General features: G+C 41.2%; 1 protein-coding gene across 21 annotated transcripts in view; it reads right to left on the bottom strand.

The window, feature by feature from the left end:
* SRRM1 (serine and arginine repetitive matrix 1) overlaps positions 1–11,573 on the bottom strand; it is a 36,024-nt gene extending 24,451 nt beyond the window's left edge. For 20 of the 21 annotated variants that reach the window (XM_074305823.1, XM_074305820.1, XM_074305819.1 and 17 more), the window contains exons 1-8: positions 11,023–11,573; positions 8,383–8,472; positions 7,616–7,738; positions 5,319–5,489; positions 2,398–2,513; positions 929–1,132; positions 491–685; positions 130–249 (exon numbers count right to left, since the gene is read on the bottom strand). In XM_074305823.1, the coding sequence (XP_074161924.1) occupies positions 130–249; positions 491–685; positions 929–1,132; positions 2,398–2,513; positions 5,319–5,489; positions 7,616–7,738; positions 8,383–8,472; positions 11,023–11,043 (1,040 nt within the window). In that variant the 5' untranslated portion in view covers positions 11,044–11,573. Of the gene's footprint in view, positions 1–129; positions 250–490; positions 686–928; positions 1,133–2,397; positions 2,514–5,318; positions 5,490–7,194; positions 7,324–7,615; positions 7,739–8,382; positions 8,473–11,022 lie in introns of all 21 variants that reach the window. The other variant, XM_074305836.1, reaches the window with a different exon arrangement.
* Between the last annotated feature and the right edge of the window lie 1,577 nt (positions 11,574–13,150).

A 13,150-nucleotide genomic window follows, 5' to 3' on the forward strand; every position in this document is an offset into this window, starting at 1 on the left:
ATCCTTATATCATGGATGGTATGGAGTAGCTTTATAAGATTAATCAGCTTATCCCATGTAAACCAAACAAATTCTTTACAAATGCTGATGCTCTTCAAATATTTTGAGTTTTCCAATAAAGCCACTCACCGTCTCACAGGAGATCGACTTCTTCTATGCCTTGGTGGAGGAGGCATTCGTCTTGGCGGCGTTCTTCGTCGAGGAGACGGCCGCCTTCTTGGACTTGGACGTCTTCTAGGTGAATATGACCTATCGTTAACAGAATGATACCAGCTCACAGTCACGAAGCATAAAGGTTTACAAATCCTCCCAACCTCAGAAAATGAACTACACAAAATCTAGATGGAGATAGCACTTTTAAATCATACTTAACATTTCTAAGGACCAAATAATTAATAAAGACAAAATAATACACACACAACAAAAATAAACTTAAGAGGTGCTAGAGAGAAATGTTCCTAAATAATGGAGCTCAAGTTACAAAACTCACCTCGATCGTGTTCTATGTCGTCGTCTAGGTCGAGTATGAGAAGGGGATCGGGAACGTGTTCGTGATCTCGATTTGGATCTTGATCGAGATCTTGGGCGGGTTTTCTCCTTTTCTTTTTCCTTTTTAGAATTTTTTTCTGGTGAAGGCTCCTTCGGTTCTGGTATAGGTTCAGGTTTGGGAGCTTTCAGAATGTCACTGTATAGAAACAAGATGCCTTGTTTTTTCCCATTTAAATGAATAAATTAGATAAAATGATGCATCAAAATCCTTCCAAGAAGGGATCTGCATAACCAGTGGAAATTCCTTCCTAACTCTAAAATCTATTAATCACTTCCAGTGATACCATGTGACCAACAGGCACACTGATAAGAACTTTACAATTATTAATTACAATGGAACTCCATAAATATCCAACAAAAAGCTTTATAGAGTACTTGCCTTGTAGAAGTTGCCTCTTGTATTGAAGGTTCCTTGGCTTTCACTGAAGGTTCTGGAAGTTCTGGGATTTCTTCTTTCTTTTCTGGAGCAGGGGTGGGGCTTCGGCTCTTGGTTCTATGACGAGGAGATCGAGAATGACTTCGCTTTCTCTCTCGTCGGACAGGGGAGGCTCGTCTTCTGGGGGAAGGAGATCTGGACTTGCGTCTAGGAAGAAAGCAGTTTTTATTTCGGGTCTTTGTCCAAAATGAGACTTTTTTCTTTTTCTTGGTTTAATAAGAGTGCATTAATAGTTCATAATTAAGGAATATCACACAGAAATTAGCCATTGTTTTTCCCCCAGTGGCTGAGGGATACAAGAAAACCAAAAAAGGACAAGAAAAGAAGTTTAGTTATTGAACAAGACAGTTATAAGATAATAGATAATTTAAGTCTCTAGTTTGAAAGGCAAAAAAAATCAAATAATTACTTATTTCAAGAGACAGAAAGCCAGCTTCAAGACTTCAAAGGAAAGGTAAAATTTAAATACAAAACACTAGATTCAGTCCTACAAGCAAAGCAAATTAAAGGTATTAAAATACGGTCAGCTTAAATCTCTGCTGAGTAACCCACCACATTCATTAAACTTCAACTTCCCTTGAGAGGAGGAACTGACTAGCTTTGCCTTTTTGCAGTGGCCTGAAGATATTTAATGTTTATTGACTAAGTATTCCTAACACATTCTACAATCAAAATTCATTACTAAAGTGAAAGAATTAATGAATTAACTCTAGCTTAGAGAGTAAGAAAATCTTGTTTTTAAAGGGAGTATTCATTAAGGAGGCTTTTTTCCCATTTACACTGAAGGAAGACTAGGGTACTTGCCTATGAAGTAACAGTGAAGTCATTGATGATGGGGTACCTTTAAATTGTAAGCACTGCTTATAGTGAAGCTTTTCTTCACCTACAAATAGGTTTCAGCGTTAAAGGGATTACGTACTTAGCATCTCCCTGCCTATTTTTATAAATTAAACAGAGGAAAGGAATAATAAGCACCCTCAGACTACAAAGTCTTCTCCATAAAAGAGAAATAGAGGGCTGAAATAAAAATGTGACAGTACCAAGAATCCAATTCAAAAAAATATAGAAATGAGTATTTAAAGCCTGATTTTAAAGAATCCTAAAGATAAAGGTAATAAGTTTCTGATGAAGAATGACAAAATAATGTAGAGAGGGCAATGAATCAGATTGTTTTGTTATTTTGCTTTATAAAACATGAAGAAAAATTTTATTTTTTAAATGCCGAATTTTTGTTATCTGGAAGTTATGGCTTATTTAATGCTAAATTAATGAATTTTGTAGGACAAAAAAATTTAGTTATAATAACTTAGAAAATCACAGTTAACAAACTAAATTACTCAACATCACTTATCACACCCAAACCCTTAATAGAATCAGGACAATCTTCAAACACAAATATTTATTCATTGTACCTTCTGGGACTTCTGGATCGTTCCCTTTTTTCTCTGCTGCTCTCCTTTTCTTCTTTGTCCCTCTTATCTTTGTCTTCATCTTGTTTCTTCATAGATGCAAGTTTTTCTTGTTCAATCTTTGAACAATCAGTTCATGTTACAATCAGATTTGAACATTTTTAAGATTAACAAGCACATAATTTTAAAACCACTGCTTTTAAAAACCACAATTGAAAAATACAAATGTTACCATGTCTATTCTTCTATTTCTTGTTTATAAAACGAATCTTTTAATTTTAAAATTACACTAAAATTTTTAGTTGATATATGTAAAAATCAGAATAAAAAAAATTTATACTTTATCTCAGAGTTGTGAGAAAGGCACTTTATAAATCTAATGGACTTGAGAAATTTTGGTTTATTATCTTTATATTATATAATGTACAGACTAATCCTTTACTTTTGAAATGAGAATTGCTACTGTTTTTTAAGTTGGTTTAGTCCAAAGAAAGGTTTGCAATGAATGATCATTAATGAACATACATGGTTCTCTACAATACCATCAAGTTCCAAGGCCCATATTTTTTTTTATGATTCAGAATTGTTATTGGGAAGTGGCATTGAACTTGGGAGTCAGGAATTCTGACTCAGATGAGCTGTGTGATCCTGGAAAAGTCACAACTTTTTGAAGCCCTAGTTTCCTTATTTATAAATGAAGAAGAGTTAGACTAGATAGCTTCTTTCCAGCTCTAGATGTCAGACTCCAGGACATGTAGGGAATTGGAGAATATTCTAAATATAATTAGTAATTCTAATGTAAATAGATTTGCATAGCAGTCTTCCATTTTAAAAAATGATTTAAAGTACATCACCCAATTTGATCTTCCAACAACTCTTGTCAAAGTGAAGAAACGTAACAAATAATATTTAAGATTTTTACAGGGCACTTTCCACAGATATGTTATGTTTACTTTCCAGTCCAGAAAATGTTATGTTTACTTTCAATTAACAGAGAAATTGAGACAACTATCATAGGATAGTGCCTTCAGGGGTAGAAAGGACCTTAGAAGTCATCTAATCCAAAGCTTCTTAAACTATGGGTTGTAACCCCATATAGTGTTGTGTAACTGAATGTGGGGGTTACGAAATTATGATGTTTGTTTTCAGTCAATGTTTGATTTGCAAATCTTTCATGTACCATGTACCCAGGATCACATAAAAATTTCTTTGGCAAAAAGTGGAAAAAGTTTAAGAAGCCCTGGTCTAGTCCAATCCATTTATCTTCCAGATGAGGAAAATGAGCTTTCATGACCTGCCAAGGACACAGGATGACTGAAGAGTAGACTGGCACTGATACCTCTGACCAGCCACTCATTGTCTCATCTGTAAAAAGATGGCCATCTGGACTCCCTTCTAACTTTAAATCTAGTCTCCTATTATCAGTACCTGAACAAGGACAACCTCTAGTAATAGCCAGTACTTATACAACACTGAAGGTTTTCCAAGTACATCACATATTAACTCATTAGATCCTCACAATCACCCTATGTGGGAAATGATTGTTTTAGATGTCAAGGAACTTGTCCAGAGACTCATGGCTGGTAACCTGTGTTCAAAAATTGAATTCTTAAGTCCAGGTCCTATACTCTATTCACTGAGCTATCTTGCTGTCCCTACAATACAGAATCATCCTATTTTTGCTTAGAGATTTTTAGTGAAGGGAAACCCTCTTCTAAATAAGCCTATTCCACTTTAGGATAACTCAAAATTGGTATAAAGTTCCCCCCCCCCTTTACAAAGCTAAATCTACTTTTTCTGTAACCACCACTCATGTTCCTAAAACTATTCCACATCACTTTGTATGATACAATCATAATTAAGCTTACAATTTATTAAGATTTAGATTGTTTTAATGAAACTACATAATCTCATTTTCCTCCACCACCCGCTTATAAAGGTGAATGTTTGAACTGTATTCAATCTCAGCTTATTAAATGGATTCAAGATTTTTCTGGATTTTGACATCAGTATATTGTACCTTGCTATAGTGTCAGCAGCCAGTTTTGATGTGCACATCCCCTATGGCTTTTTCCAAGATACTAACCAATAAAATCACTAGAAGCTCATCTGCTATAACCACTATCTAAGACCACATGGATCCTGAGGGTAGCCACTATAGAATCCCCCTGAGTTGGTACATTGACCTGCTAATGACTCTTTGAGCCTGGTCAACTAACTGAATCCATTTAAAACCATCTCTTGGGGCAGCTAGGTGGCGCAGTGGATAGAGCACCAGCCTTGAATTCAGGAGGACCAGAGTTCAAATCTGGTCTCAGACACTTAACACTTCCTAGCTGTGTGACCCTGGGCAAGTCACTTAACCCCAGCCTCAGGGAAAAAAAAAAAAAAACAACTATCTCTCTATCATTCTTTAATCACTTTCTCAAGAACACCATGAGATAATGCCAATTAATGCTTTACTAAAATACAACTGAACTGTACCTGAAGCATGTACTCTCATGATGAAATTACTGGAATCTAAGAACATTTAACTATGTTCATATCATGAAGTAAGAACAGAAAACCCAAGTATGGGTCAGTGTTATTATAAGGAATCTATTCATAAAATGATTTAGTAACAAATATACCTTCTGTAGACCAAATTGTTCTCATACAAAGATGAAGCAAATATTTTAAAATGTATGGAGACAATATTTTAAAAATCCATTTAGCAGTACAACTGATTTCATAGTAACTTTCATTTCGCAGTCTTTCAATCAAGAGGGACTTTTAATATGACTATCATGTGAGGGGGGTCAGACAAATATAAATAGGTAGGGAATTACTGACCAAAACTGAATATTCAAACATTTGAGGTTGGACACAAAGAGCCTACTGATCATACATTGGCTAGGAATGCTCTAAAAACCAAGTGTGGTCACCTGTCTTTGTTTTATCTCTTCCTTCTTCAGCTCCAAGAAAGCAGAAGGGATCCCAGCAATATTTTCCTGTGCGCTCAACAACAGGGGCCACAGCTCTCCCATAAATTCTCTAGCATTTTTTCCATTCAAGAATCCAGTCAGGTTAATCTGCATCATTTTGGAATCTGGATTCTGGAAAGAGATACGACAGGAAGAAAACCAGGTTATTTGGAAAAACCCCTAAAATTCACTAAAATTAGTTTAAAAACAAGTCTAACATAGGGGCTAAGATACATATACACTCACAACTATTTAAAAAAAAAAAAAAATTTCCTACTGATTTTCCAGCATTATAAACTCTAGCACACATTACCAATTTCTGTCTTGCTCTCTTTATCGAAAACTTCAGAGCAGCCTGTTAATCCTTTGTGGATTTTTTTGGACTGTGTAACTATTCTTGGGCCTTGAATTTATTAACACAACCACCAACAACAACCAACTTCTACAAATTCTTTCATAATTCCTAGAGAATATTTCCTTGGTTCCCTTTGCTTGGAAAATTTGCTTTAATGTAATATGGAAAATGTGCAGAAACAATACACTTTCCTAACTGATATGTGGCTTTCTGCAAAGTACCTTATGTTCTCTTATGAAAGTTAATATTTATGCATGCATTTTCTTACTGTCTCTCTAAGACTAGACAGAAAGTCTGACTTCTACTGTACAAGAAAAATCTATTGTAACAATGTCTTGATCCCATTCTGTACAGTCCACAAAGGGCTAAGAGGTCAAGAGGGCTCTTAAATGCTCAATGTGTTGGTCAAGCAACAAGGTCCGTATAACAAGCACAGCTCAATAGCACAAAGCAAGTACAGATCCCAGGTGTCTTCAGTTTCTTCTTGGAACCTTGGGGGGGGGTTTGGAATCGCCAAGTCCCCTGTAGAGAAAGATGTTCCCTTGGCTTGCTTCCGACTCCCTACTGCAACTCAACCACCTTGAGTTTAATGTTATATCATTTATCTAAATTGCAAAAGACGAACAAGCAATAATGAGTACACAACCACAAAAAAGGAAAAGATTGTTTTTTTTTTTAAAAGTTCTAAACGTTAATCTCATGCTCAGTATAAAGGGAATTACCCCAGGTATTTTAGGCTTTAATGCACTAGTATAAAAATCAGCAAAGCATTTTTGTCAAATATAATCTATTTCTATTCAACTATTTTTAAAAATACATTATGTACTCCCAAGTTGTTGGGGGTTTTCCCTATGTAAAGTGTATAAACTTCTAAAAGGAAGTACTTTTACAAATTAAATATTTATAACAAAACATAACTTCTGAATTATTTTAAAAACAAATACCTCATCAGTTGAATGCCAACTGTTCTGTCAAAGCACAAGGGTGAAACTCTTTGGAAAAAGAATTATTTTAAAGTACATTCACATGAGAATATGTTTGCCAATAGAACATACAGTACATCTTATTGTCCCTTGGGTTGCAGTGGCATTAGTGGCAAACTATCTTAACTATTAAGAAAAAAAATTACCAACTCAGATTAGCTTGGATGTATAAGGAGGAACAATTGCACTGTTGGGAATCTAACAATGCTGCCAATTTATTTCAATCTGAAACTAAATTGTAACATCAACAAAAACATAAACCTGTATTTAATCTATCAAGGCCTAGCTGACATGCAGCTATACATGAGAGCCATATATATGAATGGTTTTCAATTTTTCTCAATTAAAAACAGCATCAAACCAATGCAGAATTGCCCCTCATGCTTCACATCAAACTCTGTCTACATTAGAATAACCTCAAAGAGCAGTGTAAAGCTTTACCCAATTGCTCTTTCCTCTGTGCTTTGTTTTTGTTGTTCGGCCACTTTACACAACTCACCTCCAGCACACACTGCATCATCAAGGGAGTTGGGTCAGAGCGACATTGGGACACTCACTCTGCTGTGACCTAATAAGGTGATGGTGCTATACTTCAGACGCAAGGAATAACTTCCATTTTGGTTCAGGCCTTTTAAATCATAAATCACATCATCATTAGAAAATTGCTGTCAAAGTAACTTAACATGTAACAGCAAAATTACAAACAATAAGTTTGATTTTTTTCACCTGTGTATTTTTCAAAACTATGCACCTTCACTAAACTTCCAGCCTTAAAAGCTGTTTACAAAGTGAATTTCACAACAAACATTTGTAACAAAGCCCTAATTGTCTCATTTGTATTCCATAGAAAAATTCAGTTTTCCATAGATTTCACAAAATTATACACATTCAGAAACAACAGCCACTTCTATTATTATTACCTTCACTTCCAGCTGGTTGAAAATGAATTCAATTACTACATCATCCTCAAATCCAAGAATTTCTGTTACTCGTTTTGTAATCCAAGGTTTTATCACCTCCAAATTTACTTTGCCCATGTCTACCTGTTGAAGAAAACCAACAAGAATTAATAAGGGTGATCATTCATACCCTCAGGTGTGAGTCTTGCTTCTTTGGAGGCTAAGATGCAGTGTATGTGAGGACTTAAGTATTGCAAAATGTGCACTCTCTTTTATCCTCAATTTTCTTATCTACAAAAGGAGGATTAGACTTGATGGGGGAATTCTTCATTTGGAGGTAGAGGGGGAAAGTGTTGGTAAACCTGATGGAGAGGAGGGGAAATCTACTGCTTCACTAAACTCTAATTAAAAATTTAGCATTTCCTTCAATGAATTAAAAACATGATTCTGAGACAAGGTCCACGGGCTTTAGCAGCCTACCAAAGGTGTACACGACACCACAAATGGTTCTTAGAAACCTCAGGACCACATAATAATCTAAGGTTCTTCCCAAACCCAGATTCTATGTTCTGAAATTGGAACCAAAATTTAAGTTATGGGCTGATTTCCCTTGCCAGTTAAATGAGATAAACTGTCCACTTATCAGGTCTTATGATCATTTTAAGATAAAATGCAAATGTGAGCTATTTTGATAATTTGCATCAAAGACAGTTAGCAAATGTTTCTACATTCATTCTTTCCTCACTATTTTATACTGCTTTCCCCAAACTAATGGTCAACATGCCTACCTTTTTTTCTAGACATTCTGCAAACTTCAACTGCTTCAGTAGCTTCTTCTGTTTATTGCTGAAACGATTGTCCTGTTCTGCACTTGTTCCCTGTGAGAAAAGAACACATCTTAACTAGAATACAAAAATGGCCTTCCCACCCTAACAATGATGCTTGATTCTGGCCTCTTTACTCAAAAGATCAGTGCACAAACATTAGCATAGATCACAGGTGCACACTGTGCCCCTGCATAGTTTCACTCTTCTGAAAACTCCATTACCATGCTTGCCAAATGACTATGGGACAGCACTGGCAAACTATGAAGTGCACAGAATATTTCAATGGAAAGTTGGACAAGAAATTTTTTAAAAACCCAGATCTAAAACTATTTGTGTTTACTGCTTTCAGCCTTCACTTTTTAATGAGGAAAAGATTTTTTTAAACCACATAAGTAGATCAGATTCTACAATCCCAAGCACTGGCATAATTTTCATTTTCAGCTAATCATTTGGAAAAAATGAAACAAATGAATTCCTCAGTTGAAGGAGATGTCACAGATACTGCCTTTCTATTACACTTTGCATCATTCAAAATTTGATTCTTTCCATTGATTATGGACACTAAAAGGTTATAATGTGAAGTTCACAGATCAGACACCTAACCTTCATTGAGTACACTAAAGTTATGGGATTTCATTTTCTACACAATTTTATCAAGTTTGCTGCAAGCCTATTTCCTTACAATAAAATTAAAAATTAATAAATAATCCAAATTCATGCCAGTAATAGTCCTAACATAAAGTTCTAGATAGTGATTCTGAAGACTGCTTTATAAAATGATTCCAGTAAAAATATTCAGATAACTATTAATCTTAAATAGAATGATGCACATAGTATTTGCCAAACATTTGTGGCACAATGCTTCAAACACCCCAAATTATTAAATAATCTAGGATATACGAAGAGGCTAGCGTTTGTAATTGGAGGAAAAGTAATAGATTACTACTCCATCTTTTTCAGGTTTTCACAATACTGGAAATATATGGTATTTTAAACTTTAGGATCAATCTCCCCCCCCCCCACTGTTCTTTCTAAATCAAAAGGGAAGGGAAGTTTCATTTGATTTTTTTTTTTTGCTTAACCTCAAAGTATTAACTTCGAACCATTGACTAATGAATATTTTCTACTATACTTTTCCATGAGAGCTAAAACACATCCGTCAGTCTGATTCCTCAATTACTATCATTTATTCACCAACTTAATTTAAAATATAAAGGTGCACCAATGAAATGACCAATTATCCAAATCTAGTACCTTGGATTCATATTAATGGTATTTATTTGCTATGTCATTTAAGACAACTCCAAAAGAAAAATCGCCACTTAAAAATTCCGCCAAGCATTAGACTATGCCTTCCAGGGCCTTGGGGGAGCGGAGACAACGCGTGGGTAAATTTAAGAAAGCCCAGGGAGAAGAGAAGCGTGGCTTTGCCTCGCCAGCTAGTCTCGGGTCGTTGGGCCCCCGGGTGCGACCAAGGACCGAGAAATCATTACTGCAGCCAGAGAGGAGAGAGGGGACGAGCCTTTACGGCACTTCTCACCCTTTTAACAAACGTTATTGACCCTCACAACAATCAGAGCAGGAAGCCGGCTGCAGTTACGAGTCCAAATCGTCCGGGCCGGAGAGCTGATCTCTCCCCCCACCCCCGGCCTCCGGGACGGGACACGGAGGCCCCAGAAATGCCGTGGCTCGGGTTCCAGTCCCGGCGCCGCCAATTGCCGTATGACCTTGGCCAAGTCAGGAGCCCCCGGAACTTGCACAGCGGGGATGAGCCTGTCTGTTCCGGGCCTCTGGGGAGCCTAGGGGGTCTCTGGAGCCCTGAGAGCCCCCGGCTGAGTGGGGCGCGTCTCTTTCGCGCCGGGAGGGCTGGGCGCGCTCTCTCTGCCGGCTGACCCGCACTACCAAGAACTCTTTGCCGCCTACAAAGTTTGCCCGCCGTCCGGATCTTCCCCCTCCCGTCCGTCGCTCGGCGCGAGCCGGGCTCAGGCTGCTGGGGGGTCGCTGCGCCCGAAGCTCCGCCGGCAAAGAGGCCCTGGAGCCCCCTCGGCCCCTCCACGAAAGAGGAAGGCCCGGGACGCGCGGCCAGGGCGGGCGGCGAAGGCGGAAGCTGCCGCCGGCGACACCCCCAGCATGGCCCGGATCCGTCGAGCAGCCCGGGTGCCCGGCCCTGGCGGGAGAGCGTCGCCGGAGTTGGTCGTCCCGTCCGGGGGACCCGAAGCCGCTCTTCCCCCGGGGGCACTCGCCAAGAGTCCCCAGTCCCCATGCACGCTGCCGCCCCGGGGCCCGCGGCCTGCTCCCGCGTCCGGCCGGCGAGGGAGGCAGAGCCAGGGCGCGCGCCCCCGCCGCCATCTTCCCCCCCCCGCCACCCGGGCCGCGCTGGGGCCGAGCCGGGGAGGGCGAGCGGGGCAGTGCGCAGGGGCGGCCCGGGCCCCTGGCGCGGCTGGCGGGACGCCGCAGGCCCGCCTCCGCTTCCCTCGGCTCCTGCTGCCTGGCTTCGCTCGCCTCCCGGACCCCGACCTGGGGCCACCCCAGCCAGGCTCTGTCAGCCCTCCCCGCTCGGTCCGGTCCAGTCCGGCCCAATCCCCGGCGCCTCCGACTTACGCGGAAGAATCCCGCGTCCATCTTGCTGCCTCGCACGGCGATCGCTCCCTATCCCACAGTGCACCGCGCCGCCACTGTCGACGCCGACGCCGACGCCGACGGAAGGCGGGACTGGGGAAAGGAAACTAGAGTGCCGGGGCGCGCGCGCTGAAGGACCGACCCGCCCCCTCGCTTCCGGGCCTGCCCAGCTGGCACGCTCCTTTCCCGTCGGCGTTTGCAGGCCAGCTCGGCGAAGCAGGGAGCCAGTAGAGGAGGAGGCTCGCGACCAATGGGAAGGATGGACCTCGGGAGCTCCGCCCTTTTTCTCTTTCCTCTTTGCTTCGACTGGAGGATGAAATTTTTTTTCCTGTTAGTAGCACGTGACGCCACTCGTTCGAGATTTCGCTCTTAGCAGAAGGGCCCGTCCGCCGACCCGTAGGCGAAGGCCGTAACCATCCTGGTGGTGTAATGTGGGGAGATATTGGTCGGGAGGTTTTCCTCTAGGGTGCGTCAGCAGTCAGGGAGGCGGCGGTTGAGGCAGCGCAGTGCAACTGAGTCCTTCAGCCGCCCCCCTCTGCCGTTCCACTTAAATAAATAAGTGTATAAATACGTAAAAGCAGCTGCCCGCGCCGTATTTTCTCCAATCTTCTGGGCCACGAGGCGGGGGGCGTGCCCGGAGCAGCCGCGCTCTGCCTCCCCTCCCCCCTTAGCCTCCGTACGGAAGCCGGCCGGAACCCGGGCAGGTAGCCTCTCCCACCGCGCCGCGCCTCCGCCCGCAAACGGGCAGGCCTGGGCAGGGGCTCGTCACCCGGCGTTCGCCCGTACTGAACCCGGCTTCGTGCTTTCTGTGGCACTTAATACTTCCTGATGCACACGCTGAGTCCTCCTTGGTAGATTGGAAACTTCTCGAAGGCAAAAACTCCTTTCAGTTTGCTTTGTATCTCACTGCTCTGCGCTGTTTGGCATACAGCAGGCGCTTAATAAATGCTTTGTGAATTGAATCTGAAGTCCTACAGGAGGAAAAAAACCGAATTGTAGCAGGTCGTCTTCGACGACGTGACAAAGAGATCAGTGACCCCCCCCCCCATCCATTCTTGTCTATTTATATGCCTCCAAGTCATCCTGTAGAGGTTGAGAAGGGACTCCAGTGTTGCGAGTACCTCAAAAGAATCTGCAAGCTTGAAACCACAAAGTTTATTGTAATTGTTCCAAAAGAATTTAGCGCAGAATCTGGAGCGGGAAGACCCCGTTGTCCAGATCTTCATGTCACTGATGTGCTCATCTCATGGCCTGGAGGTAGAACTGAGCAGCGGTCTGAGAATGGCGCTTACCCCTGAGCAGCACAGAGCTTCTGGCTAGACAAGGCCTTAGGATCATTGACTGACAGGTTGTTAGAACAAAGGTACCCTAAGGTTAGAAAGTCTCAGGATCACTAAAGTTTAAGGGAAGAAATATCAGATTCCTACATCAGGAAACTTATACAATCATTGACAGATTGTCAGCCTCCAAGTTGGGGGAGGGGGAACCTCCAGATCCCAAATCTCAGAAGATTTTAGAATCAATGACATTATTAGAACAGAAGCATCCCGAGGTGAGGGAGACCTCCCTTCTACCCACAGCCCAAGAAGCTATATCCCGTCAGTCCTATGGATTGAGGATCAAAGGAGAGAGCTGCAAAGTGCTTAGCTCTGTGCCCAATAAGTGCTGTCACCCTCTCCCCTCTGTATCATACCCTAGGGATGCCCTTAAAAGCTGCTTTTTTTTTCTTTTGAATCTGAACCCTTACAAGATATTTTGGGGTTTAAGGGCTAGATTTCTTTTTAAAATCCAAGACTTAAACCAAAATCGCTCTGATTCTTGTGGATTAGCCACCAATAGGTGTCAGACCAAGCCCCATTTAATCATTATTTGGGTTCTGACTGACTCATATTGAATGTAATAGCAATTATTTCTGCTTTGGCTAGAAACCCTGAAAGTCTTCCCCTCTCGAATGTATTTATTTATTAAGGTTTATTTGGGAGCAGCTAGGGGGTACAGTGGATAGAACACCAGCCCTGAAGTCAGGAGGACCTGAGTTCAAATATGACTTCAAACACTTATGTCCTGGCTGTGTGATCCTGGGCAAGTCACTTTACCCCAGTTGCTTCAG

Source organism: Sminthopsis crassicaudata, chromosome 3, assembly GCF_048593235.1.
Source record: "Sminthopsis crassicaudata isolate SCR6 chromosome 3, ASM4859323v1, whole genome shotgun sequence".
Classification (NCBI taxonomy): domain Eukaryota; kingdom Metazoa; phylum Chordata; class Mammalia; order Dasyuromorphia; family Dasyuridae; genus Sminthopsis; species Sminthopsis crassicaudata.